Below are 23931 nucleotides of genomic sequence, written 5' to 3'. Positions count from 1 at the left end.
CGGACCCACCCCACGTCCCAACACCACGCTCTCCCATTGGACCTCGCGAACGGCCAATCGTAATCCGCCTTGGTCATCTAAAGTTTTGGCGGGGAACCATCGAAGCGTTTTTAAATGTGTCCGTCTGTGTCCCGGAGGTAAGTTTTGATACCTGACAGTGTGAGGGATGATGACGGGGGTTGATGTTTACATAAGAAAAAGTGGGTATCCCCACCCCCCCAAAAAAAAAACAGAGCCGATGGAATGAAACGGTTTACAATAAGATCGATTTAAACGACCCCGCTCGGGGACATCGCCGTCTGCTGATGTGAGCCGGCGCCAGCTGGGATCAATGGCGGCAGTGTGTGTGTGTGTGTGGGATGTATATTTTTAATGTGACCGCATGATAACACTGCTCCTCCGGCTGAGTTCCATCCGGCCTCTTACCCTTAACCATGGGTTTGAGTCAACCCAGCAGCAACCCTGGCTGCTGTTCCAATCGTCGCCAATAACAACTTGTATTTAAATAGCGACTTGAACACAGTAACCTTCCTCCTACCAGGCCGCTTCAGGGGAGCGTTTTGTGTCAACGAAAATCTGGGATGCTCAAATGGCCGGAGTTACTTGAGCGCAGATGGTTCTGGTTGTGTCAGACTGGCCTTGTACCTCTTGTGGTGTATTTTTCCCCTTATTCCCACAAGGGCGGCCACGGTAGTACAGTGGTTATCACTGTTGCTTCTCAGCACCAGGGACCCGGGTTCGTTCCTCCGGGTGCTCCGGTTTCCTCCCACAAGTCCTGAAAGATGTGCTGTACGGTAATTTGGACAGTCTGAATTCTCCCTCTGTGTTCCCGAACAGGCGCCGGAACGTGGCGACTGGGGGATTTTCATAGCAACTTCATTGCAGTGTTAATGTAAGCCGACTTGAGACACTAATAATTATTATTTTTTAAAAATTATAAATAAATTTAGATTAACCAATTATTTTTTCCAATTAAGGGGCAATTTAGTGTGGCCAATCCACCTACTTTGCACATTTTTGGGTTGGGCGAAACCCACGCAGACACGGGGTGAATGTGCAAACTCCACACGGACAGTGACCCAGAGCCGGGATAGAACCTGGGACCCCAGTGCCGTGAAGCAGCTGTGCTAACCACTAGGCCACCGTGCTGCCCTCATAATGATTATTATTAATGTATCATTGCACGCCCACTTTTATTGTGCATTACTTGACCAATGTGCCAGCATATGCAGAGTCATAGTAAAATAATTAACATAAGAATTAAACGGATTGTTGCTATGTACCAGTGGGTATAAGAATATGTTACCCATTGGCTTGAACGATTGACGTATTGAAATAAGATGGTTGTGTTTACTGAACACAGTAAGAAGTCTTACAACACCAGGTTAAAGTCCAACAGGTTTGTTTCAAACACGAGCTTTCGGAGCACGGCTCCTTCTTCAGGTGAATGGAAAGGCTTGTTCCAGAAATGTTTATATAGACACAGTCAGAGATGCCCCGGAATGCAACTACGACATCTTCTTCGCAGCCTCCAACACATCATCAGCGAGGATGGACATCTTGCCAAGGTCATCCCCACACCCCCACTACTGGCCTTCAAACAACCGCGCAACCTCAAACAAACCATTGTTTGCAGCAAATTACCCAGCCTTCAGAACAGCAACCACAACACCACAAAACCCTGCCAGGGTAATCTCTGCAAGACATGCCAGATCATCGACATGGACACCACCATTACACGTGGAAACACCACCCACCAGGTACGCGGCGCATACTCGTGCGACTCGACCAATGTAGTCTACCTCATACGCTGCAGGAAAGGATGTCCCGAAGCGTGGTACATTGGCGAGACCATGCAGACACTGCGACAACGAATAAACGGGCATCGTGCGACTATCAACAGGCAGGACTGTTCCCTTCCAGTTGGGGAACACTTCAGCAGTCAAGGACATTCAGCCTCTGATCTCCGGGTCAGCATTCTACAAGGAGGCCTTCAGGAGACGCGACAACGCAAAATTGCTGAGCAAAAACTTATAGCTAAGTTCCGCACGCATGAATGCGGACTCAACCGGGATCTGGGATTCATGTCGCATTACATTCGGCCCCCACCAACAAGCCTGGACTTGCAGAGGCCTACCGACTGAACTGGCTTGGGACAATTCACACCTCTTTAACCTGGAGTTACCTCTCTCTCTGCATCTTTGATGATTTGATTGCCTGCAGGTGCTCGCATTCCGGGGCATCTCTGACTGTGTCTATATAAACATTTCTGGAACAAGCCTTTCCATTCACCTGAAGAAGGAGCCGTGCTCCGAAAGCTCGTGTTTGAAACAAACCTGTTGGACTTTAACCTGGTGTTGTAAGACTTCTTACTGTGCTCACCCCAGTCCAACGCCGGCATCTCCACATCGTGTTTACTGAAGGCTTTCGATTTAGAGGGCAATGTAAATTTTAGTGTGAAACTTCTGTTGAAAAGCATGCCAAGTTTAATTGGTACCCAATCAGATAACAAGTAGTTATGAAATGAGAATTGTAAGAAAACCAGAGAATGCTGGAAATATTAAGCAGACCAGACAGCATCGGTGCAGAGAAACAGAGTTAGCTTTTCAAATGAAATGAAAATCGCTATTGTCACGAGTAGGCTTCAATGAAGTTACTGTGAAAAGCCCCTAGTCGCCACATTCCGGCGCCTGTCCGGGGAGGCTGGTACGGGAATCGAACCGTGCTGCTGGCCTGCTTGAAAAACCAGCGATTTAGCCAAGTGAGCTAAACCAGATTGATTACCCTTTAAAGTCATGGGGTGTTAGAAATAGCTGTTATATTTTAATTTATTTAGTGAATGCAAAGTCCCCAAGTCAAACAGATTCTTCTGGTCATGCTGCGTGGGTAGGCCTCCGTTGAGTCTTGTAGGTTGGGCATTCTTCTATGATGTGGTGCATAGTTTGCTCTCCCACAGGCCCATGGGGGGGAGGGGGGATGCTAATGCCTCATCTTTGGAGGTTGGCCAAGCATGTGCATGCCTATCCTGAACCTGTTGACGGTGGACCACCCTTTTTCCTTGGAAGGTTGAAACCAGGCAGCTGTTGGATTGGGTTTGAGACCAGGTACTTGTTTGTCCTGTCCCATGATTTCCAGGAGAGATTTTGTGCACTGCAACTGACTTAAAAGTTGGCCAGACTGCCAATGAGTTGTAATAGTGGAAGCGATTATCTTAGAATCATGTGTACCAATGTTTACACAGGAGTCTGTTTTCACTTCAATTGATTCATCCCATTCTGCCTCATACCCTTTATCTTTCTCCTTTATCTGCATCAAGACTTTCCTTAAATGTGTCAATGTTATGTGCTTTTTAAAAATAAATTTAGAGTACCCAATTCATTTATTCCAATTAAGGGGCAATTTAGCATGGCCATTTCACCTACCCTGCACATCTTTGGGTTGCGGGGGTGAGACCCACGCAAACACAGTGAGAATGTGCAAACTCCACACACAGTGACCCAGGCTGGGAATTGACCTGGGTGCCTCGTGCTGTGAGGCAGCAGTACTTTTCTTTTTATAAATTTAGAGTACCCAATTATTTTTTTTTCCAATTAAGGGTCAATTTAGAATGGCTAATCCACTTAACCAGCACATCTTTGGGTTGTGGGGGTTAAACCCATGCAGACACTGGGAGAATGTGCACACTCCACTCGGACAGGGGCAGCACGGTGGCACAGTGGTTAGCATTGCTGCCTATGGCGCTGAGGACCCGGGTTCGAATCCCGGCTCTGGGTCACTGTCCGTGTGGAGTTTGTACATTCTCCCCGTGTCTGCGTGGGTTTCGCCCCCACAACCCAAATATGTGCAGGTTAGGTGAATTGGCCAGGCTAAATTGCCCCTTAATTGGAAAAAATAATTGGATATTCTAAATTTATTTTTTTTTAAACTCCACTCGGACGGTGATCCAGGGCCAGGACTCGATCCTGGATCCTCAGCACTGTAGTCCCAGTGTTAACCACTGTGCCACCATGCGTGAGGCAGCAGTACTAACCACTGCACCACTGCTGCCCGAAATGTTATGTGCTTTTCAACTATTTTGTCTGAAAGTGAGAGTTTTCTATTGCTACCACTTTCTGTGCAAGACAATCCCTCCCTCTAAATCCCTCATTTGATCACTTAGTGGCTATCTTAAATGTATCCCCTTGATCTGGACTTGCCTTCAAGTGGAACAATTTCCCCACATCCATCTTATTGAAATCCTTTGTGATTTTCAGGATTTCTATCGGGATTTTTGTTAGCCTTCTCTTCCAGAGAAAAATCCTCAGGCTATTCAACTTTTTCTGATGGTTGCATCCCCATAATATTGATAGCATCTTCTCTTTTCTGCATCTTCTCCAATGTTTCACTATCCTTCAAGTAATGTGGGTACTAGATTTGGACACCATAATCCATGATTGTAAATTTGAAGTGACACCGTAGTGTAATGGGAAAAGAGATCACGCTGAGGATTTGAGTGGAATTGACACAAAGAATGCCTATTGAACTCTTGTGTTGCAATGTTGTTTTTATTTTTATCTAAAATGTTCCTCTGACAGTGTTTTTAAATTTTTTAAATAATCTTTATTGTCACAAGTAGGCTTACATTAACACTGCAATGAAGTTACTGTGAAAAGCCCCTAGTTGTCACATTCCGGTGCAGGAGTGGGTTTATTTTATTGTTAATTGGGGCAGGTTCTATTTTTCAACTTTTTTGGAGTCTCGTTGCATTACCGCTAGTCAGCTGTTTAAGTTGCAACCACCTTTCTTTCTCGAATAAAATCCTCCACTTAACTGTATCGAATTTTGAAATATTTATTAGGACTTTAGATTTGACTTGGTTACAGGCATTTTGACTTCAAATGCTATTCAAACTACAACTTATCTATTTTAGCCTGGGAGTACTTATGAAAACTTTAATCCTTCAACAGGAGTATAGATGAACCATGGGGATTCAAGGATTGTTGCAGTTTGTTAAGGACGCTTCAGAACCAATCCATATCAAGAAATACAAAGGACAGACTGTCGCATTAGATATGTATTGCTGGCTTCATAAAGGAGCTTTTGCGTGTGCTGATAAATTAGCAAAAGGAGAACCGACTGATCAGTAAGTCCTTTTTGCCTTCTTTGAACTTGTGTTTACTTCCCCATGAAATGCTAAGAATAAAGATGGGTTTTTCTATTTTGCATAATTTTTATTGATTAAATAATAGCATCCATGTGATTAAAAAAATAGCTAGACTATGATAGATTTAATCCACATGCAAGATTTTTAATTGGAGAAGCCATCTTTTAAAATTATTTTGTCTTGAAATGCTGACCTCTCGTAGAGATGCAAGAATCCAAAATAGCAATTTCAAGATTAATGGGATGGGGAGATATGGAAGCTATAAACACTCAATTAAGTAAAATATTTCATTTTGATACTAAATGTGGTTTCAAGGTATGAGACTCCTGAGTGCAATACTTTTTTTATAGTAGTCTCGTTCCAGTTCCGAGTGAGTCCGCAGCACAAAAGTGCCTGTGCTCCTAAAATTGGCAATATCACCGACTGAAGCAATAAAAATAGTTGACTTGAGTATTGTCAGTTCTTGTATGCTGCACCTGACCATGGAATGCTTTACTTCCAGCATTCTCCGCTTTTATTAATCAGCAGGTCAGGCAGCATCTATATAGAGAGATCCAAAAGTTGATGTTTCGAGTCGATGACCTTTCATCAAATTGGCATGGTTTAGGCTGATTGCAGTATAAGACTTTATCAGAACGTTTTTCATTTCCGCCGCTTAATTGTATTTGTGAATCATTCTAATGCTACCCACATGTGTTTTGTTTCAGATATGTTGGTTATTGTATGAAATTTGTTGAAATGTTGGTCTCATTTGGAATCAAGCCAGTCCTGGTTTTTGATGGATGCACTTTACCTTCTAAAAAAGAGGTTGAAAAGGCTCGAAGATTGTAAGTAGTAAATTTACTAACGTCTACTGCAAGTTTTAAGGCTCATGTGATTTATTTTATTTAAGCTGAGAAACATAATCATAGAATAGAATCCCTACAGTGCAGAAGGAGACCATTTGGCCCATCGAGTCGGTACCGACCCTTGGAAAGCGCACCCTACCTAGCCCCATCCTACCCCAGTAACCCCCACTGAACCTTTTGGATACTAAGGAGCAATTTAGCATGGCCAATCCACCTAACCTGCACATCATTGATCTGGGGGAGGAAACTGGTGCACCCGGAGGGAACCCACACAGACTCTGGGAGAAAGTACAAACTCCGCAAAGTCACCCGAGGCTGGAATTGAACCCGGGTCCCTGGCCCTGTGAGGCAACTGTGTTAATTGCTGTGACCCCGTGCAGCCCTGCCTAATGTTTTTTTTTCCTGTTATTACAAATGATATTTTTCTTTATTGAAATATCAAATTGATCTGTGTGCAAATTACTTTTAACATTCCTTTTTTTTTTTTTTTTTTTTAAATTTAGTGTACCCAATCATTTTTCCAATTAAGGGGCAATTTAGAGTGGCCAATCCACCTAGCTGGCACATTTTTGGGTTGTGGGGGTGAAACCCACGCAAACACGGGGAGAATGTGCAAACTCCACACGGACAGTGACCCAGAGCCGGGATCGAACCTGGGACCTCAGCGCCGTGAGGTCGCAGTGCTAACCCACTGCGCCACCGTGCTGCCCACTTTTAACATTCCTGAGGAGTCATATTATTGAACATGAAATCTAGTTATTTCATGCAATATGATGTTGATTTCTTTTTCTTAGCAGCAGTCATCTGCCGTCATGTGTTACTGTACTAATTTGTGCCACTTATCTGCACAGCTGTTCATGCATGTGGTTTAGAAACATTATGCTTGGGTGGTTTTCTGCATTACAGACGTAGGCAAGCAAATTTGCAGAAAGGCAAGCAACTCCTTCGTGAAGGGAAGTCGGCAGAAGCCAGAGAATGTTTTACTCGTTGTGTCAACATAACACCTGCCATGGCTCATGAAGTCATAAAAGCAAGTGATTTCAGGTTTACTTTCCACTTCTCTAACTTGTGCATAGAGCTCTATATATAGATTCTGCATTTCATTCTGTCTCAGTGATTTTTCAGACCGTAATTTGGACTATTCAAAACTATTGTGCGCATACCAGTTTTTTGGCAATTGCGTAGAATGTACATCACAGACATAGGACATTCACCCCAAATGGCTCATGCCAGTTACAGGTTTCACACCAACCCCCTCCCACTAATTGACCTGATTCTTTCTGAACACCCTAGTAATCCTTCTCCCCCTCATGGACTTATCTAGCTTCCACTTAAAGGCATTAATGCTTTTTACCACAACTATTCCACGTTGTAGCATTTATCACATTCTCACCACTGTGGGAAAAGATCTTTTTCCTGATGTCTTTATTGGATTTATTAGATCGTAAGAATATTTATTTAAATAAAAGAATAGTCCATCTGGCCCTTAAAGTCTGATCTGCTATTCAATAAAATAATTGAACGAAGATCAGTGAGCGGCTCATATATTTATGGCCGTCTGTCATCAAACCTCTGAATAATATCAGACCGTGAAAGCTCTTTTTTCTCAAAGAAAGAACCCCAGCCTGCTTGTTATAACCCCTCAGCTTTGGTATCAGCATTGGTAATTTTTTTAACTCCATCTCTAGTGCCTTTATATTCTTTTTGTTTTTGTAATATAGCAACCAGAATTATGCATGGCATTTTATATTGATGTATTTTTATTTGTATCAATGTATAAAATTTATCTCTTCCTCTCTTCCTGCCGTTACCAGCTTAAAAATTATGGAGATCCATGAAAGGATTTTCAATTCAGCAATGTGTAAAATAGATTAGTAGAAGTGTATTTGTAAGGAGGGAAGAGTAACACTTTATTAAAAAAAAGAATGAATTACGTGGAGGGCAAGATATGGCTTGAGGGAGAAATTACATACAGGTACTGACGTATTATACGAACAGCATTTTTAATGAACCCTTGTAAAGGCATGCAATTTTATAAATTTATTTAAACAATTTTAAAATTGATTGCAAAGTTTGCGTGCAGTTTGGCATGATGCTTTCACTTTATTCAAAGAATTCCTACAGTGCAGAAGGAGGTCATTTGGCCCATCGAGTCTGCACTGACCCTCTGAAAGAGCACCCTACCTAAGCCCACACCCCATCCTATCCCCATAACCCAGTAACCCCAATCTACACTTTTGGACATTAGGGGCGATTTAGCATGACCATCCTACCTAACCTGCACATCTTTGGACTGTGGGAGAAAACCAGAGCACCCGGAGGAAGCCCACGCAGACATGGGGAGAACATGCAAACTCCACATAGACAGTGACCCAAGGCCAGAATTGAACTGGGTCTGGGCGCTGTGAGGCAGCTGTGCTAACCACTGTGCCACCCTTTTCCCTTGGTAAATTCCTGGCCTTTAGCTGCCTAATTTCACAAAGTTGCGATGTGTAGACAAATTCGTACTGCTGTTCTGGCACAGCAGGTATTCTATACTAATTAAGGCATTATTCGATTAATTGTAGGTACCACTGAGGGTTTCGAAGTTTCTACACAGGAACAGGGGAGAAATCCTCCCTCGTCTCCTTTCAGGCATTACCTTTCAATTCATTTCAACATGGCATTAGAGATTGCATTACCCATTATCCATAACTAATGGCAACGAGGAAGAACAAAGACAAATTGCTTTAAAAGGGAGGTTTAGACATGACAATTTAAAAAAAAACACTTTTGTATCAATACAGGCGGCAAGAGCAAAGGGTATGGATTGTATTGTAGCACCTTACGAGGCAGATGCTCAATTGGCTTACTTAAACAAGATTCATATAGCTCAAGCGGTAATAACAGAAGATTCCGATCTGTTGGCATTTGGATGTAAAAAGGTAAAAAGGAAGTGCTTTAAGCAATTTTTGTTCTTTCTATTTTCTATTTTTGTCAGTTTAAGTTTTTGTGTCGTGCAGGTTTAAGTAATTTGACGGTCCCACCATGTTGGGCAGGAAACGGTTTGTTATTTTTACGGGGAAGAAAGGTCTTGGATCTGTATTTAATGGACCAAGTTATTCAATCTTTTTAAAACCCTTCTGAGCCCGCGCACACGCAGACTTTTTCTCTTTCCTAACTGAGATTGCCTATTTTAACACCGATATGGGATCAAACCCGGCATCTGCCTGGTCTGTATGGCTTAGGTCACCATCTGGCAGATAATTAAGGTGACCCATTTTAACTTCTTGTCTGATTGAGATTGTCAAATTCTTTGCAATTTAATGTGGGATTTTACCCACCATGGGCTAATTTATGGATGCCTCAATTCATTTGTAAAAGCCCATTGCCACCATGAGAGTAAGCCAATAGGATAGGCACTATTTGAATACTGGAGTCAAAATAAAAATAAAATAATTTTGTGATACTTTTCACTGCACTTTTAGGTTGTACTGAAAGTGGACAAGAATGGAAATGGCATCGAAATTGACCAGGCTCGGTTTGGCAAATGCAAGCAGCTGGGTGATGTTTTCACTGAAGAAAAGTTCAGATATATGTGTATTTTATCAGGATGTGATTATTTGGCATCTATTCATGGAATTGGTTTGGCTAAAGCATGCAAGCTGCTTCGCATTGCCAACAATCCAGATATCATTACGGTGGGTCATTGAGCTTGTGCTGATTGTACAACTGGGAAAAATAATCCTAAAGAGGGTGTGCATGTATGAAGTACTTATGAAAAATAATCTAATAATGCTGAAGTCTTTAGGAAGTTTTGCTGAACTAAAACTGAATATTTGTTTAGAATACTTGCACTGTATAAAAGAAGAAAACAAAAATGAATAGGTGAAGCCAATTAGTCAACCAATCTGGCAGTAATCTCCATGGAGATCATTGTGACTTTGGAAGAAAAATAAAAAGAAATGGCCTTTCATGTAGATTTGCTGGGGTTATAGCAAGAGGTTGGGATCCCTTGTGGAGCTTCTTACCTATCCTCCCTCTTGGACAGTTTGCACTTTTTAATGGTGTACACGTGACTTATTATAGAGTTTTGTTTGATATTCTTATTTCATGCTGTTTTTAGTGAAACCTTAAGTGTCACTATTTCTTATTATTTTCACTGAATAATAAAATCTAGAATTTTACATTTTTTTTTATTAAGAGGCAATTTAGCGTGGCCAATCCACCTACCTGGCACATCTTTGGATTGCGGGGGTGAGACCCAACCAGTCACGGGGAGAATATGCAAACTCCACACGGACAGTAACCTGGGGCCAAGATCGAACCGGGGTCCTTGGCACTGTGAAGCAGCAGTGCTAACTACTGCGTCACTGTGCCACCCCAGAATTTGACATTGTATTCCAAAGCCATTTGTAGAAGTGTTTTCTCTGGTTTTCTTTTCGGCAATTTAAAAAAAAAATGAATTCAGAGTACCCAATTATTTTTTTCTCCATTTAAGGGGCAATTTAGCGTGGCCAATCAACCTAACCTGCACATTTTTGAGTTGTGGGGGTGAAACCCTTACAGACATGGGGAGAATGTGCAAATTCCACACGGACAGTGACCCAGGGCCGGGATTCAAACCCGTGTCCTCAGCGCTGCAGTCCCAGTGCTAACCACTGTGCCACATGCCACCCCTTTTCAGCAATGTTAGTGCTTCATCTGACTGTCACTGAGTAACCTGTTGCAGACTTGGTGAATGTCCAATCTCATTTTTACCAGCACTGATCTATTGATCTAGCTTAATATTCCAACATTAAATTGGCCTTCCTTCACCTCCTTTGCCATCTGGACAGTGACAAGTTTGCTATTACTTCCTGGCCCCTATTCTCCAAATTTCCTTGTGATCATTCAATTTCTATTTGTAGGCAGCACGGTGGCGCAATGATTATCACTGCTGCCTCACAACGCCGAGGTCCCAAGTTTGATCTGGCTATGGGTCACTCTCCGTGTGGAGTTTGCACATTCTCTCCATGTTTGCTTGGGTTTCGCCCCCACAACCCAAAGATGTGCAGGGTAGGTAATTCCCGTACCGGCCTCCCCGAACAGGCGCCGGAATGTGGCGACTAGGTGCTTTTCACAGTAACTTCACTGAAGCCTACTTGTGACAGTAAGCGATTATTATTATTATTGGGTTGATTGGCCACGCTAAATTGTGCCTTCATTGGAAAGAATTAATTGGGTACTCGAAAATTTTTTTAAATGGGCAGCACGGTGGCGCAGTGGGGTAGCCCTGCTGCCTCACGACACCGAGGTCCCAGGTTCGATCCTGGCTCTGGGTCACTGTCCGTGTGGAGTTTGCACATTCTCCCCGTGTTTGCGTGGGTTTCGTCTCTACAACTAATTTGGTACTCCAAATTTAAAAAAATAAATAAATCACTTTTTCAAAACAAAACAAATTATCATCTATTTGTAATCCAATCTAACATGTAGTAATTTGTTTTGTCACTGGATTTAATTTGCCTGCTCAATCGCACAAGCAATGTAAAATCTTTCTGTTAATATTTTGTTGCATCCTTTTTCGCTGCTGCTCTTATTTTTAGTTCCCCCCACCCCCCCCCCCCCAATAATCAGTGCCATCCAATCCCCGAAAGAGTACCGTGAATGGCACCCATGAATTGTAGACACCCCCTCCCAGACTCCTCACCTCCACTTCCTCTTGTCGACTCTTCCCCCCCCCCCCCCCCCCCCAACTTTTCACCCCGGCTAGACTCACCGAAACCTGTTCTACCAGGCTCAGATGGCCGTAGCCCCCCCCCAACCTCACTCCCATTCATTGGCCGGCTTACACCGGCCAGCGAGAAGGCCCCCGCCCGGCTCTCCTTCCCCGTCCGGTCCCAGGAAAACCAAGAAATCCCCTTTAGCACACAACCCCCGCATACACACACAAGCCCCAAAGAACCATCATTGCAAATGAAAGTCCCATCACTTGCCTTGTCCAAATATACAGCGTCAACTCATTTAGTACGTACACCAACGCAGTGAAAAAATAAAGTTACACTACATCGGTACACGACCCGCTCTCAGTCCCATTTCTCAATTCTGCCACACTCCTGCCTTCGCAAACTCCTCCGCTGTTCCAAAATAAAATCCTTGGATTTGTAGGTCACCCTCAACTTAGCTGGATATACTATGCCGCACTGCACCATGCTGATGTACAGTGCCTTCTTCACCCGGCTGAAGGCAGCCCGTCTCCTCGCCAGCTCCATCGTAAAGTCCTGGTATATGTGTATATCAGCTCCAGCCCACTGCACCACCGGCTTCTGCTTTGCCCAGCACAGGACCTTCTCCTTCACGCTGTACCTACGGAAACACACAGTTACTCTTGGCGGCTCACTCGCCTTTCGTATAGGCCTCCACGACCGATGAGCCCAATCCAGTTCGTATCGAGAGGGATCGTTCCCCTCCCCCAATAGTTCCCCCAACATCGTGGCAAAATACTCCGGCCTCGGGTCTTCCACCCCTTCGGGCAGACCCATGGTCCTCAGATTCTGCCGCCTGGATCTGTTTATCAGATCTTCCATTTTGACTCGCAGATCCCTGTTGGTCTCTGTCACCTTCCGCAACTCCTTCCCTATCGAGGTGAGTTGATCACTGTGCTGCGATAATACCTGTTCCACTTCGTTCAGTGTCTCGCCTTGCTCCGGACCTCCGGCGCTGCTCTTGATACCGCCGCCCTCACCGGGGCAATCGCCTCCTCCACCAGCACTTTCAATACCGCCCCATCGCTGCCTTCGTCGCTTCCATGTGCTTTGTGAACTGTTTTTCAAGGTCCACAACCATCACTTTACTGTGAGCAATGTGGCCTCCCCTGGTGCTCCAGCCTCCGCTTTCCTTACAGTTCCTGCGCTGACTTTTCCACTCACCGGCGGACTTTCATTAACCCCGTTTCTCCTCCCAGTGCCTTCTTACAGCTTTTCAGCCTCCGTTGCCCCTGGGACTGGGCGTTAAAACCCTAAAATTTCTATTCCCAAGCGGGAGCCCTCCAGTATGTGGCTGCCTCCTGCCTGCCGTCACCGGAAGTCGTGTGTGTATATATGTGTGGATATATAGAAACAACAGCACTCTGATCCTCCTGCAGACTACATAATGATAGCTTCCTATCCAGTAGCAGTAAAATTAATCTTTAATTCTGCTGTTTAATTGAGGTATAATTTTATTTGAGGTTTGAATGTTTCTTGAAGGTATAGAAAGTATTTTGAACAAGCTTTGTATCCAACCCTAACTTCTGGTTTCCCCCATTCATTCTTTTCATCACATATAGGTCATCAAGAAAATGGGACAGTATTTGAAGACCAGCTTGACCATAACAGACGAATACATAGATGGATTCATTCGGGCAAATAACACATTTCTGTATCAATTGGTGTTTGATCCATTGAAACGGAAACTTATTCCTTTAAATGCTTACTCTGATGGAGTCGATCCAGGAACACTCGACTATGCTGGGCAGTATCCTTCACATACTTCCATATTTGTTCGTTAGCCACCACCAATCAGCTTTTTAAAAATCTTTTCATGGCGTAGAAAAAACTGGCTGCTCGCTGTATGGTATGTTGTGTGTAGAATGACCAAGGAGAGCAGGTGTTGTTCACAGGACAACAGAAATTGGCAAGTTTGTCCAGTCTGTGTGATCACCCCACCCTCTCCCCAATATGCATAATATAGAATTCCCATAGTGCAGAAGGAGGCCATTTGGCCCTTTGAATTTGCACCGACCCTCTTGAAAGGGCAACAAACCGAGGCCCACTCCCCTATAACCCCACTTAACTCTCTTCATTGGACTGTGGGAGGAAACCGGAGCACCCAGAGGAAACCCACGCAAACATGGGGAGAAAGTTCAAACTCCACACACGATCACTCAAGCCTATAATTGAACCCGGTTCCTGGCACTGTGTGGCAGCAGTGCTAACCACTGAGTCGCCACATAATCAGAACGTGTTGCACCATTTGCCATCTGGTTTTGCAAAATGTTCTGACAATCAAATGAAAAGAAACAAGTTTGAACTCAAAGCTGACATCTAGTTACAAATTTATTTGCAAATGTTTATGTGCAGCCTAATTTTCTGCTGTTGTTGACTTCACTAGTTTTTAAGTAATTTGTTTCAAAAATGTAATTTGCAGTGTGCTGCAACTGCCTGGGTTGTATTAGCCATAATGTGTGATGTTGGATAAGCAATATTACGCTATAGTTTTTTTTTCAATTTGTGTCTGTTATTTGTATTTTGTGCCTTAACTTGGCTACTTTTAGTCACTTTGGTGATGAGAAAGCTCTTCAGGTAGCTCTTGGAAATATAGATGTCAATACTTTGGAAACTGTAGGTGACTACAACCCATGTACTTTCCAGGTAATGTGCAAGCTACCCAAACATTCCAAGCTGCCAGTAACAATTTTTAACACAGTCAACTAAATCCCGTTTAAAGTTTATTACATACAATATTATATAATATCTTTTATAATTCATATCTGATGAGCAAGAGAGCAAATAAAGTTAATTGTACAAAATGCCCATTTTAATGAGCTTTTATCACCATTTTCCCCCCTGTTATGTTAGAGACCATCTCCCAAGTATACATTTTTACTCCTATCCTGAAGCAGTTCTGTGTATATAATCCTGTCAATTAGAGTTGAAGGGCAGGATCTTTCAGCCCCTTCACGGTGGGTTTTCTAGTCCTGTTGATTGGCAGTGGAGTACTTTAAGTCATAAAATGCACTATGTAAATGTAATTTGCTTGTTTTTTTTCACTTTTTCAAAAAATTCTGATGCATAAAATTTGCCTTGCGTTTTGTTTTCTGTCAGCTTCCAGCAAAAAGGTCCTGTGGGTGGAATGACACCAAAATCAATCAGCAGAAAGTGCCTCATAAACTCAGCATATGGAGCAAAGATTATAAACCAAATGAAAATCAGCTATCAGTCCCAAGGGCACAAATATCACCAGAAAAACCCTGCACCAGAGGTATCGAGAAAGTGATTCACATCAAAAGATTAAAACTTCCCAATCGGGAGATGATGGCTAAAAGACCAAGAGACGGTAATAAAGATCTGACTTATTTCTTTTCCATTTACTCCATTCTGAAAATTAGCCCCTCAAGGAAAATAAATTAAATATTCTGGAATAAGTACTAATTTAGGAAACTGCAACATCACTGTTCCTTTGTATGCATTTGTACAAATGGGGCAGGAAATTCTCCCGTACCCGGCGGGGCGGGGGTCCCGGCGGGACGGAGTGGCGTGAACCACTCTGGTGTCGGCCCGCCCCAAAGGTGCGGAATCCTCCGCACCTTCAAGGGCTAGGCCGGCAGCGGAGTGGTTTGCGCCCCGGCGGCCGGCTTGGAAGGCCTTTGGCGCCACGCCACCCGGGGCCAAAGGGACTCAGCCAGCCGGCGTGGGTCTGTGCATGCGCGGGAGTGTCAGCGGCTGCTGATGTCATCCCCGCGCATGCGCAGGAGGGGTTCACCTACGTGTCGGCCTTTGCGGAGGCTGACATGGCGAGTGCGTAGGAAAAGAGTGCCCCCACGGCACAGGCCAGCCTGCATATTGGTGGGCCCTGATCGCGGGCCTGGCCACCGTGGGGGCACCCCCGGGGCCAGAGCCCGCCCACGCCTTCCGGTCCCACCGGTAAGGGACCTAGTCTAATTTATGCCAGCGGGGCTTTGGCCCATCGCAGGCCGGAGAATCGCGTGGGGGGGGCGCTGCGAGTGACCGCGCGGCGCAATTCCTGCCCCCGCCGAATCTCCGGTGCCGGACAATTCGGCGGCCTGCTGGGGCGGGATTCACACCGAGCCCCCGGCGGTTCTCTGACCCGGCGGGGGGTCGGAGAATCCCGTCCATGATATCTAATCATGTGACAGCCGGGAGCAAATCTTAGCAACCTCCTCCCCATCCCAATTACCCATTCATGGCTGGGAATCCCATAGAATGGGTCAAGAATACCTGCCCAGCTCTCCGTCTCCCTCTAATATCTGTTTACTCATGACTAAGACTCGCATCCTCATTCTGAATGGATTCATTGATATTGTTGCTTTGAAAATGTGGTTCACAGCGGGTGCTATCTTGCCCTGTACTAAATTATCCACTAAAACCACCGCAGTGGTGGCATGACCTTTTTATCACCAGAGCACACCTGGATGTCTGCTGCTCTGCACCTAATCTTCGGAGCACTTCAAGTAATGCCACCTCTCTTGCCTCAGTTTTTGTTCTCTACTGCATCTCTCTCTCTCTCTCTCTCTCCTCTCTCTCTCTCTCTCTCTCTCTCTCTCTCTCTCTCTCTCTCCTCTTTCTCTCTCTCTCTCACTCACTCACACACTCACTCACTCACTCACTCACTCACTCACACTCACTCACTCACTCACTCACTCACTCACTCTCTCTCTCTCTCTCTCTCACTCACTCACTCACTCACTCACTCACTCACACGCTCTCTCTCTCACTCACTCACTCACACGCTCTCTCTCTCACTCACTCACTCACACGCTCTCTCTCTCACTCACTCACTCACACGCTCTCTCTCTCACTCACTCACTCACACGCTCTCTCTCTCACTCACACGCTCTCTCTCTCACTCACACGCTCTCTCTCTCACTCACACGCTCTCTCTCTCACTCTCTCTCTCTCACTCTCTCTTTCCCCCCCCCCCCAAATAAATTTCTCACCGGGGTAAATTTCCTCCTCTCTCTCTCTCTCTCTCTCTCTCTCTCTCTCTCTCTCTCTCTCTCTCTCTCTCTCTCTCTCTCTCTCTCTCTCTTTGCAGTCTGCATTGAATGACATCGCATGGTTGTTCATTTCAGTTTTCATCTCCACTCACTGTCCCGCTTCATCTGGCCTCTCTACTCCTATTGCCTTGATCACCGACAAGGCTATCTTGGAACATTTCCCTGTGTTGCTCAGCACCCACTTCTCCCTTAGCCTTCCATTTTGTATCTGCTCTTGCAGCAAAGTTTCCTGGAGTCACTTTCAGCTACAAGCACTCACTAGCTTAATCTCTAGGTCCTTCATTTGCCATGAATATTTATGAAACTGTTAATCTTAACTTCCCCATCACCCAGAGGCGGCACGGCGGCACAATGGTTAGCACTGCTTGCTCAAGGCACCGAGGACCTGGGTTCGATCCCGGCCCCGGGTCACTGAAATTAAAATCGCTTATTGTCACAATAGGCTTCAAATGAAGTTATTGCGAAAAGCCCCTAGTCGCCACATTCTGCCGCCTGTTCGGGGAGGCTGTCCTTGTGGAATTTGCACATTCTCCCTGTGTCTGGGTGGGTCTCATCCCCACAACCCAAATATGTGCAGGATAGGTGGATAGGCCACGCTAAATTGTCCCTTAATTGGAATTTTCTTTTTAAAACTTCCCCATCGCCCTTTGATACCTTTCCCCAAGCAAAACATGGTGCTTATTCCAAGACAACGAACCATGGTTTTTGCATTCTTAGGGAGCAGAGACTTGAACATATCTGGTTTTAATCAGCTATCACCTGAATACAGCAAACCACATCAATCAGCATCGGACCTTGCCCTCTGTTCTTCTACCGAAACCACATACTACTTCGGGATCGACCCTGGAATGCAAAGATAACAGCTGGCTTTTATCCACTATCGGCTATCTTCTTTAATCCCAATTCTCATCACCACCCTCATCTCCAACAATGTGAGGATCTTAGTTGATTTTTTGGTCACTTCTCTTGAGACCATTCATTCAGCTGCCTCTCCCACATTTCCACCGCCCACCCCAATATCTTCCACCAAGCTAAACCTCCAAGTCCTGCTTTGTTGGGTGATGGGGTGTTGGCTCTACGCCGGTGTGTGTTATTTATTCAGATGATTTAACAAAATCATTTTTTTTCCCCTAGCCTTTATTAAATTGTAGAATAGATACTACTACCTTATGTATGATAATGTTTGAGGTTCTCCTAAATCTTTTAATGTGGTAACATTTGATTAGTTTTTTGCTTGAAGATTTTATTTAATGTTTTCAATTTTTAAATTAAAACCTTGATTAATATATAATGTAAAAACCAGATTCATTGTTTTCTGTTGAAGTTTACAACATGAGTACTTAGTCTCTTGTGTTATTGCATTGAAACAGTAATCCTAACCCCATGATGCAGAATAACGTTATGGTAGATTGTGAATAACCTGCGGTATCCCTGACACTGGGTGCAAAAAGAATTTTCCACAACTCTCATTGACAAAGTCTCTTGTGAATCCAAACAATTCTTCTTTTTCTTATTACTTCTCTAAGAAGCAAAATGAATAACTGACCATCGCATTTAGAGTGTTTTAATATATCCCTCATCTAAAACAAAACCACAAGAAACCTCAGTATAAATTATATTTCAGCCAGTAATCGCTTCTCGGCCTTTTGGCTAAGATCAAGCGTAAATTGAGCCTTTTGGCTCAGATCTGGTATGTCTCTCTTGTGGGGACCATGAATTGGATTCAATTTGAATTGCTTTTTGAAGCAGGCAAGGAGCTAGATTAGGGGTTTGCACCTGATCCACACTCTGAGCCCTGGCTTTGTAACTCAGATAAAGTAATAAAAAAATATATATTTCAGCCAGTAAACTAAATGTAGTAGAGTCGGCTAACTTTCTATAAAAATTTAATGCTAACTGAGACATCTCTTAAAAACAGAAACTTCTTATTTTACTATCCATATAACTTTATTAAACTTAGTTAATTAGAAAGCTATTTTTGCTTCAGATCCATCCTCCAAAGAGGAGGAGCCTTTGTGTGAAATATTATTTCTTTTTTTTTTAAATTTAGAGTACCCAATTCTTTTTTTTTCAAATTAAGGGGCAATTTAGCGTGGCCAGTTCACCTAGCCTGCACATATTTTTGGGTTGTGCGGATGGGACCCATGCCGACGTTGGGAGAATGTCCATGTGGAGTTTGCACAATGGGCTGGGGTTGAACACGAGTCATCAACGCAATGGCAGCGGTGCTAACCACTGAACCATCGTGGCGCCCTGTGACATATTATTTCTGATGAATATTTGCTTTATTCTGCATTTGATTTTTTTTGTACAAAAAATGTAATATTTTTTGACTGAAAAGATTTCTATAAGCTAGATGAAGCACTCTCTTATATTGACTGGTTATAGTAGCAGTAGTATTGTTTCATTGGCTAAATGGAAAGATCAGTTGCTAGTTTAGAACATAGAACAGTACAGCACAGAACAGGCCCTTCGGCCCTCAATGTTGTGCCGAGCCATGATCACCCTACTCAAACCCACGTATCCACCCTATACCCGTAACCCAACAACCCCCCCCCCCCCCTTAACCTTACTTTTTATTAGGACACTACGGGCAATTTAGCATGGCCAATCCACCTAACCCGCACATCTTTGGACTGTGGGAGGAAACCGGAGCACCCGGAGGAAACCCACGCACACAGGGGGAGGACGTGCAGACTCCACACAGACAGTGACCCAGCCGGGAATCGAACCTGGGACCCTGGAGCTGTGAAGCATTTATGCTTTGATTAATACTCTGATTTGCAAACATACCAGTTAGGAGCAGGAGTAGGCCACTCGGCCCCTCTAGCCTGCTCTGCCATTCAATACAAATATGTCTGATATGATTATTACCTCAACCCCACATTCCTGCCTGCCCCTGATGCCCTTTCACCCCCATGTTAATCAAGAATCTATCTAACTGTGCCATAAAAATATTCACAGACTCTGCTTCAAAATTATTCACAAACACTTCTTCCACTGCAGAGTCACTGAAGAGAGTTCCAGAGACTCATGATCATCTCAGACAATAAATTGCTCCTCATCTCCATCTTAAATGTGCAACCCCGTATTTAGTGACCTCTGGTTCTAGATTCTCCAACAGTAGGAAGCATCCTCTCCACATCCATTCTGTCAATACCTCTCAGGATCTTTTGATCAAGTCCCCTCTTACTCTTCTCAACTCTAGTGGATACATACCTAACCTCTTCAACTTTTCCTCGTATGACAACCTGCTTGTCCTGGTATTGGTCTGGTAACCCTTCTCTGAATTGTTTCAAATGAATTGCTTCACAGCGCCAGGGTCCCAGGCTCGATTCCTGGCTTGGGTCACTGTGCGGAATCTGTGTTCTCCCTGTCTCTGCGTGGGTTTCCTCCGGGTGCTCCGGTTTCCTCCCACAAATCTCCAATGACGTGCTGTTGGGTAATTTGGACATTCTGAATTCTCCCTCTGTACCCAAACAGGCGGCGGAATGTGGCGACTTGGAGCTTTTCACAGTAACTTCATTGCAGCGTTAATGTAAGCCTACTTGTGACAATAAAGATTATTCAAAAAATTTAATTTAAATGTAAAATCTAGGTAGCTCTAGTGCAGTACACAAATTAATCCTGATGTAAACATGGTTTTATTTCTACCCATCAGATGAAGGGCTTTCAGATGGAGACTTGTTAAGTCAGTACTCGTTTCCAAATAGTAAAAGACACAAAGAAGCTGCTGAAAAATGCCTATCTCCACAATCTCGTTCAGAAGGGGAGGAATCCTCATCAGTGGACCACTCAGTCAGGAATGAAAGTCCAAGGCCTCGCTCCAAGGCCCGGAATCGGTTTGCCACCCTTTTGCAAAGGAAAAATGAAGATTCTGGAGCTGTTGTTGTTCCTGGAACCAGAAGCCGGTACAGTTTGATTTGTTTTTTTAATTGAAAGCTGCTTAGGTGACATTAACCCAACTGGGCTTTGCATATTCAACACATTGTCGTTAGAGCGGCTGTGTAACAAGGCGAGTAAAATAATTGAAAAGTATGCTTCAGGACAAAACAGAGTTCCAGTCTATTTTTTCCATAAAGTCTATTTTGTTGAGTGAAATCTTTGCTTGTTACTAGACATTCTGAAAGATGTAATCAGAGGGGAATAAAAGTCAGTCTCTACTCTAGACTACCGTCCCAGGTCACTTCTCCATTCCATGGTTTCAACAGCCTGAAAGGTTCAAGTACTGGTGAGATTATCGAACACGTGACCCCTTTAATTAGAAGACCTTCCTTTGACCCAATGGATGTGTCATCCTGCCTTCCCTCCATGATGTTCAGGGAGCCTGAGGCTTGATCACAATTGGTTTGCTTTGGTAAAAAGGAATATTGACTGGAAAAGATATAGTTCGAGTACATTAGATGGGTCGTTCTTTGTACAATGTGTGCAGGAGAGTTTCCTGACACAATATGTTGACAGGCCAACAAGAGGCGAGGCCACATTGGATTTGGTTTTGGGTAATGAACCAGGCAAGGTGTTAGATCTGGAGGTAGGTGAGCACTTTGGAAACAGTGACCACAATTCGGTGACCTTTACGTTAGTGATGGAAAGGGATAAGTATACCCCGCAGGGCAAGAGTTATAGCTGGGGGAAGGACAATTATGATGCCATTAGACATGACTTAGGATGTGTAGGTTGGAGAAGTAGGCTGCAAGGGTTGGGCACACTGGATATGTGGAGCTTGTTCAAGGAACAACTATTGCGTGTTCTTGATAAGTACGTACCAGTCAGGCAGGGAGGAAGGGGTAGAGCAAGGGAACCGTGGTTTACCAAAGAAGTGGAATTTCTTGTTAAGAGGAAGAAGGAGGCCTATGTGAAGATGAGGCGTGAAGTTTCAGTTGGGGCGCTTGATAGTTACAAGGAAGCGAGGAAGGATCTAAAGAGAGAACTAAGACGAGCAAGGAGTGGACATGAGAAGTCTTTGGCAGGTAGGATCAAGGAAAACCCAAAAGCTTTCTATAGGTATGTCAGGAATAAAAGAATGACTAGGGTAAGAGTAGGGCCAGTCAAGGACAGTGGTGGGAAGTTGTGTCTGGAGGCTGAGGAGATAAGCGAGTTACTAAATGAATACTTTTCGTCAGTATTCACTCAGGAAAAAGATAATGTTGTGGAGGAGAATGCTGAGACCCAGGCTATTAGAATAGATGGCATTGAGGTGCGTAGGGAAGAAGTGTTGGCAATTCTGGACAAGGTGAAAATAGATAAGTCCCCGGGGCCTGATGGGATTTATCCTAGGATTCTCTGGGAAGCCAGGGAAGAGATTGCTGAGCCTTTGGCTTTGATCTTTATGTCATCATTGGCTACAGGAATAGTGCCAGAGGACTGGAAGGTAGCAAATGTGGTCCCTTTGTTCAAGAAGGGGAGTAGAGATAACCCCGGTAACTATAGGCCGGTGAGCCTCACGTCTGTTGTGGGTAAAGTCTTGGAGAGGATTATAAGAGATACGATTTATAATCATCTAGATAGGAATAATATGATTAGGGATAGTCAGCATGGTTTTGTGAAGGGTAGGTCATGCCTCACAAACCTTATCGAGTTCTTTGAGAAGGTGACTGAACAGGTAGACGAGGGTAGAGCAGTTGATGTGGTGTATATGGATTTCAGTAAAGCGTTTGATAAGGTTCCCCACGGTCGTCTATTGCAGAAAATACGGAGGCTGGGGATTGAGGGTGATTTAGAGATGTGGATCAGAAATTGGCTAGTTGAAAGAAGACAGAGGGTGGTGGTTGATGGCAAATGTTCAGAATGGAGTTCAGTTACGAGTGGCGTACCACAAGGATCTGTTGCTGTGGGGCCGTTGCTGTTTGTCATTTTTATAAATGACCTAGAGGAGGGCACAGAAGGTTGGGTGAGTAAATTTGCAGATGACACTAAAGTCGGTGGAGTTGTAGACAGTATGGAAGGATGTTGCAGGTTACAGAGGGACATAGATAAGCTGCAGAGCTGGGCTGAGAGGTGGCAAATGGAGTTTAATGTAGAGAAGTGTGAGGTGATTCACTTTGGAAAGAATAACAGGAATGCGGAATATTTGGCTAATGGTAAAATTCTCGGCAGTGTGGATGAGCAGAGGGATCTCGGTGTCCATGTACATAGATCCCTGAAAGTTGCCGCCCAGGTTGATAGGGTTGTGAAGAAGGCCTACGGTGTGTTGGCCTTTATTGGTAGAGGGATTGAGTTCCGGAGCCATGAGGTCATGTTGCAGCTGTACAAAACTCTGGTACGGCCGCATTTGGAGTATTGCGTACAGTTCTGGTCGCCTCATTATAGGAAGGACGTGGAAGCTTTGGAACGGGTGCAGAGGAGATTTACCAGGATGTTGCCTGGTATGGAGGGAAAATCTTATGAGGAAAGGCTGATGGACTTGAGGTTGTTTTCGTTAGAGAGAAGAAGGTTAAGAGGTGACTTAATAGAGGCATACAAAATGATCAGAAGGTTAGATAGGGTGGACAGTGAGAGCCTTCTCCCGCGGATGGAGGTGGCTAGCACGAGGGGACATAGCCTTAAATTGAGGGGTAATAGATATAGGACAGACGTCAGAGGTAGGTTTTTTACGCAAAGAGTGGTGAGGCCGTGGAATGCCCTACCTGCAACAGTAGTGAACTCGCCAACATTGAGGGCATTTAAAAGTTTATTGGATAAGCATATGGATGATAATGGCATAGTGTAGGTTAGATGGCCTTTAGTTTTTGACTTCCCATGTCGGTGCAACATCGTGGGCCGAAGGGCCTGTACTGCGCTGTATCGTTCTATGTTCTATGTTCTAACTGTTGGGTGCACTGTTCACCCATTATTGCTCACTGACATTAACCCTAACCCCATAATACAGCACATTAATCCTAACCCATGATGCAGAGTACAGTTAAGGTAACCTGTGAATAACCTGACACTGTGCGCAAAAAGTGCACACTTTCCAAAACTCTCACTAACAGCATCTCTTGCTAATCCAAATAATTATTCTTCTTTTTTTGTTGCACCTCTAAGAAACAAAATAAATGCCTAACCACCTTTATTTTGTGTATTTTAATATATCCCTAATATAATTCTAAACAACAGGAAACCTTAATATTAAGTATTGTACTTTAGTCGCTAAACTAAATGTAGCGAAGTAAGCTAACTGAAAAAAAAAAATTTTTTGAGGGCGGCATGGTGGCGGAGTGGTTAAC

General features: G+C 44.1%; 1 protein-coding gene across 4 annotated transcripts in view; it reads left to right on the top strand.

Annotated features, from left to right (window-relative positions):
* The first annotated feature begins 33 nt into the window (after nucleotides 1-33).
* The window catches only part of exo1 (exonuclease 1), a 35436-nt gene continuing 11538 nt past the window's right edge, over nucleotides 34-23931 (top strand). The window contains exons 1-10 of one of the 4 annotated variants that reach the window (XM_038814753.1): nucleotides 34-137; nucleotides 4947-5122; nucleotides 5851-5970; nucleotides 6898-7021; nucleotides 8778-8915; nucleotides 9459-9671; nucleotides 13277-13464; nucleotides 14264-14360; nucleotides 14814-15045; nucleotides 20388-20637. In XM_038814753.1, the coding sequence (XP_038670681.1) occupies nucleotides 4962-5122; nucleotides 5851-5970; nucleotides 6898-7021; nucleotides 8778-8915; nucleotides 9459-9671; nucleotides 13277-13464; nucleotides 14264-14360; nucleotides 14814-15045; nucleotides 20388-20637 (1523 nt within the window). In that variant the 5' untranslated portion in view covers nucleotides 34-137; nucleotides 4947-4961. Of the gene's footprint in view, nucleotides 138-287; nucleotides 308-3085; nucleotides 3105-4946; nucleotides 5123-5850; nucleotides 5971-6897; nucleotides 7036-8777; nucleotides 8916-9458; nucleotides 9672-13276; nucleotides 13465-14263; nucleotides 14361-14813; nucleotides 15046-20387; nucleotides 20638-23931 lie in introns of those variants that run through there. The other 3 variants (XM_038814757.1, XM_038814764.1, XM_038814774.1) reach the window with 3 other exon arrangements.

Source organism: Scyliorhinus canicula, chromosome 1 (assembly GCF_902713615.1).
Source record: "Scyliorhinus canicula chromosome 1, sScyCan1.1, whole genome shotgun sequence".
Lineage (NCBI taxonomy): Eukaryota > Metazoa > Chordata > Chondrichthyes > Carcharhiniformes > Scyliorhinidae > Scyliorhinus > Scyliorhinus canicula.
The sequence above is the reverse complement of the archived record's forward strand: the minus strand, read 5'-3'. Positions and strand labels throughout refer to the sequence as shown.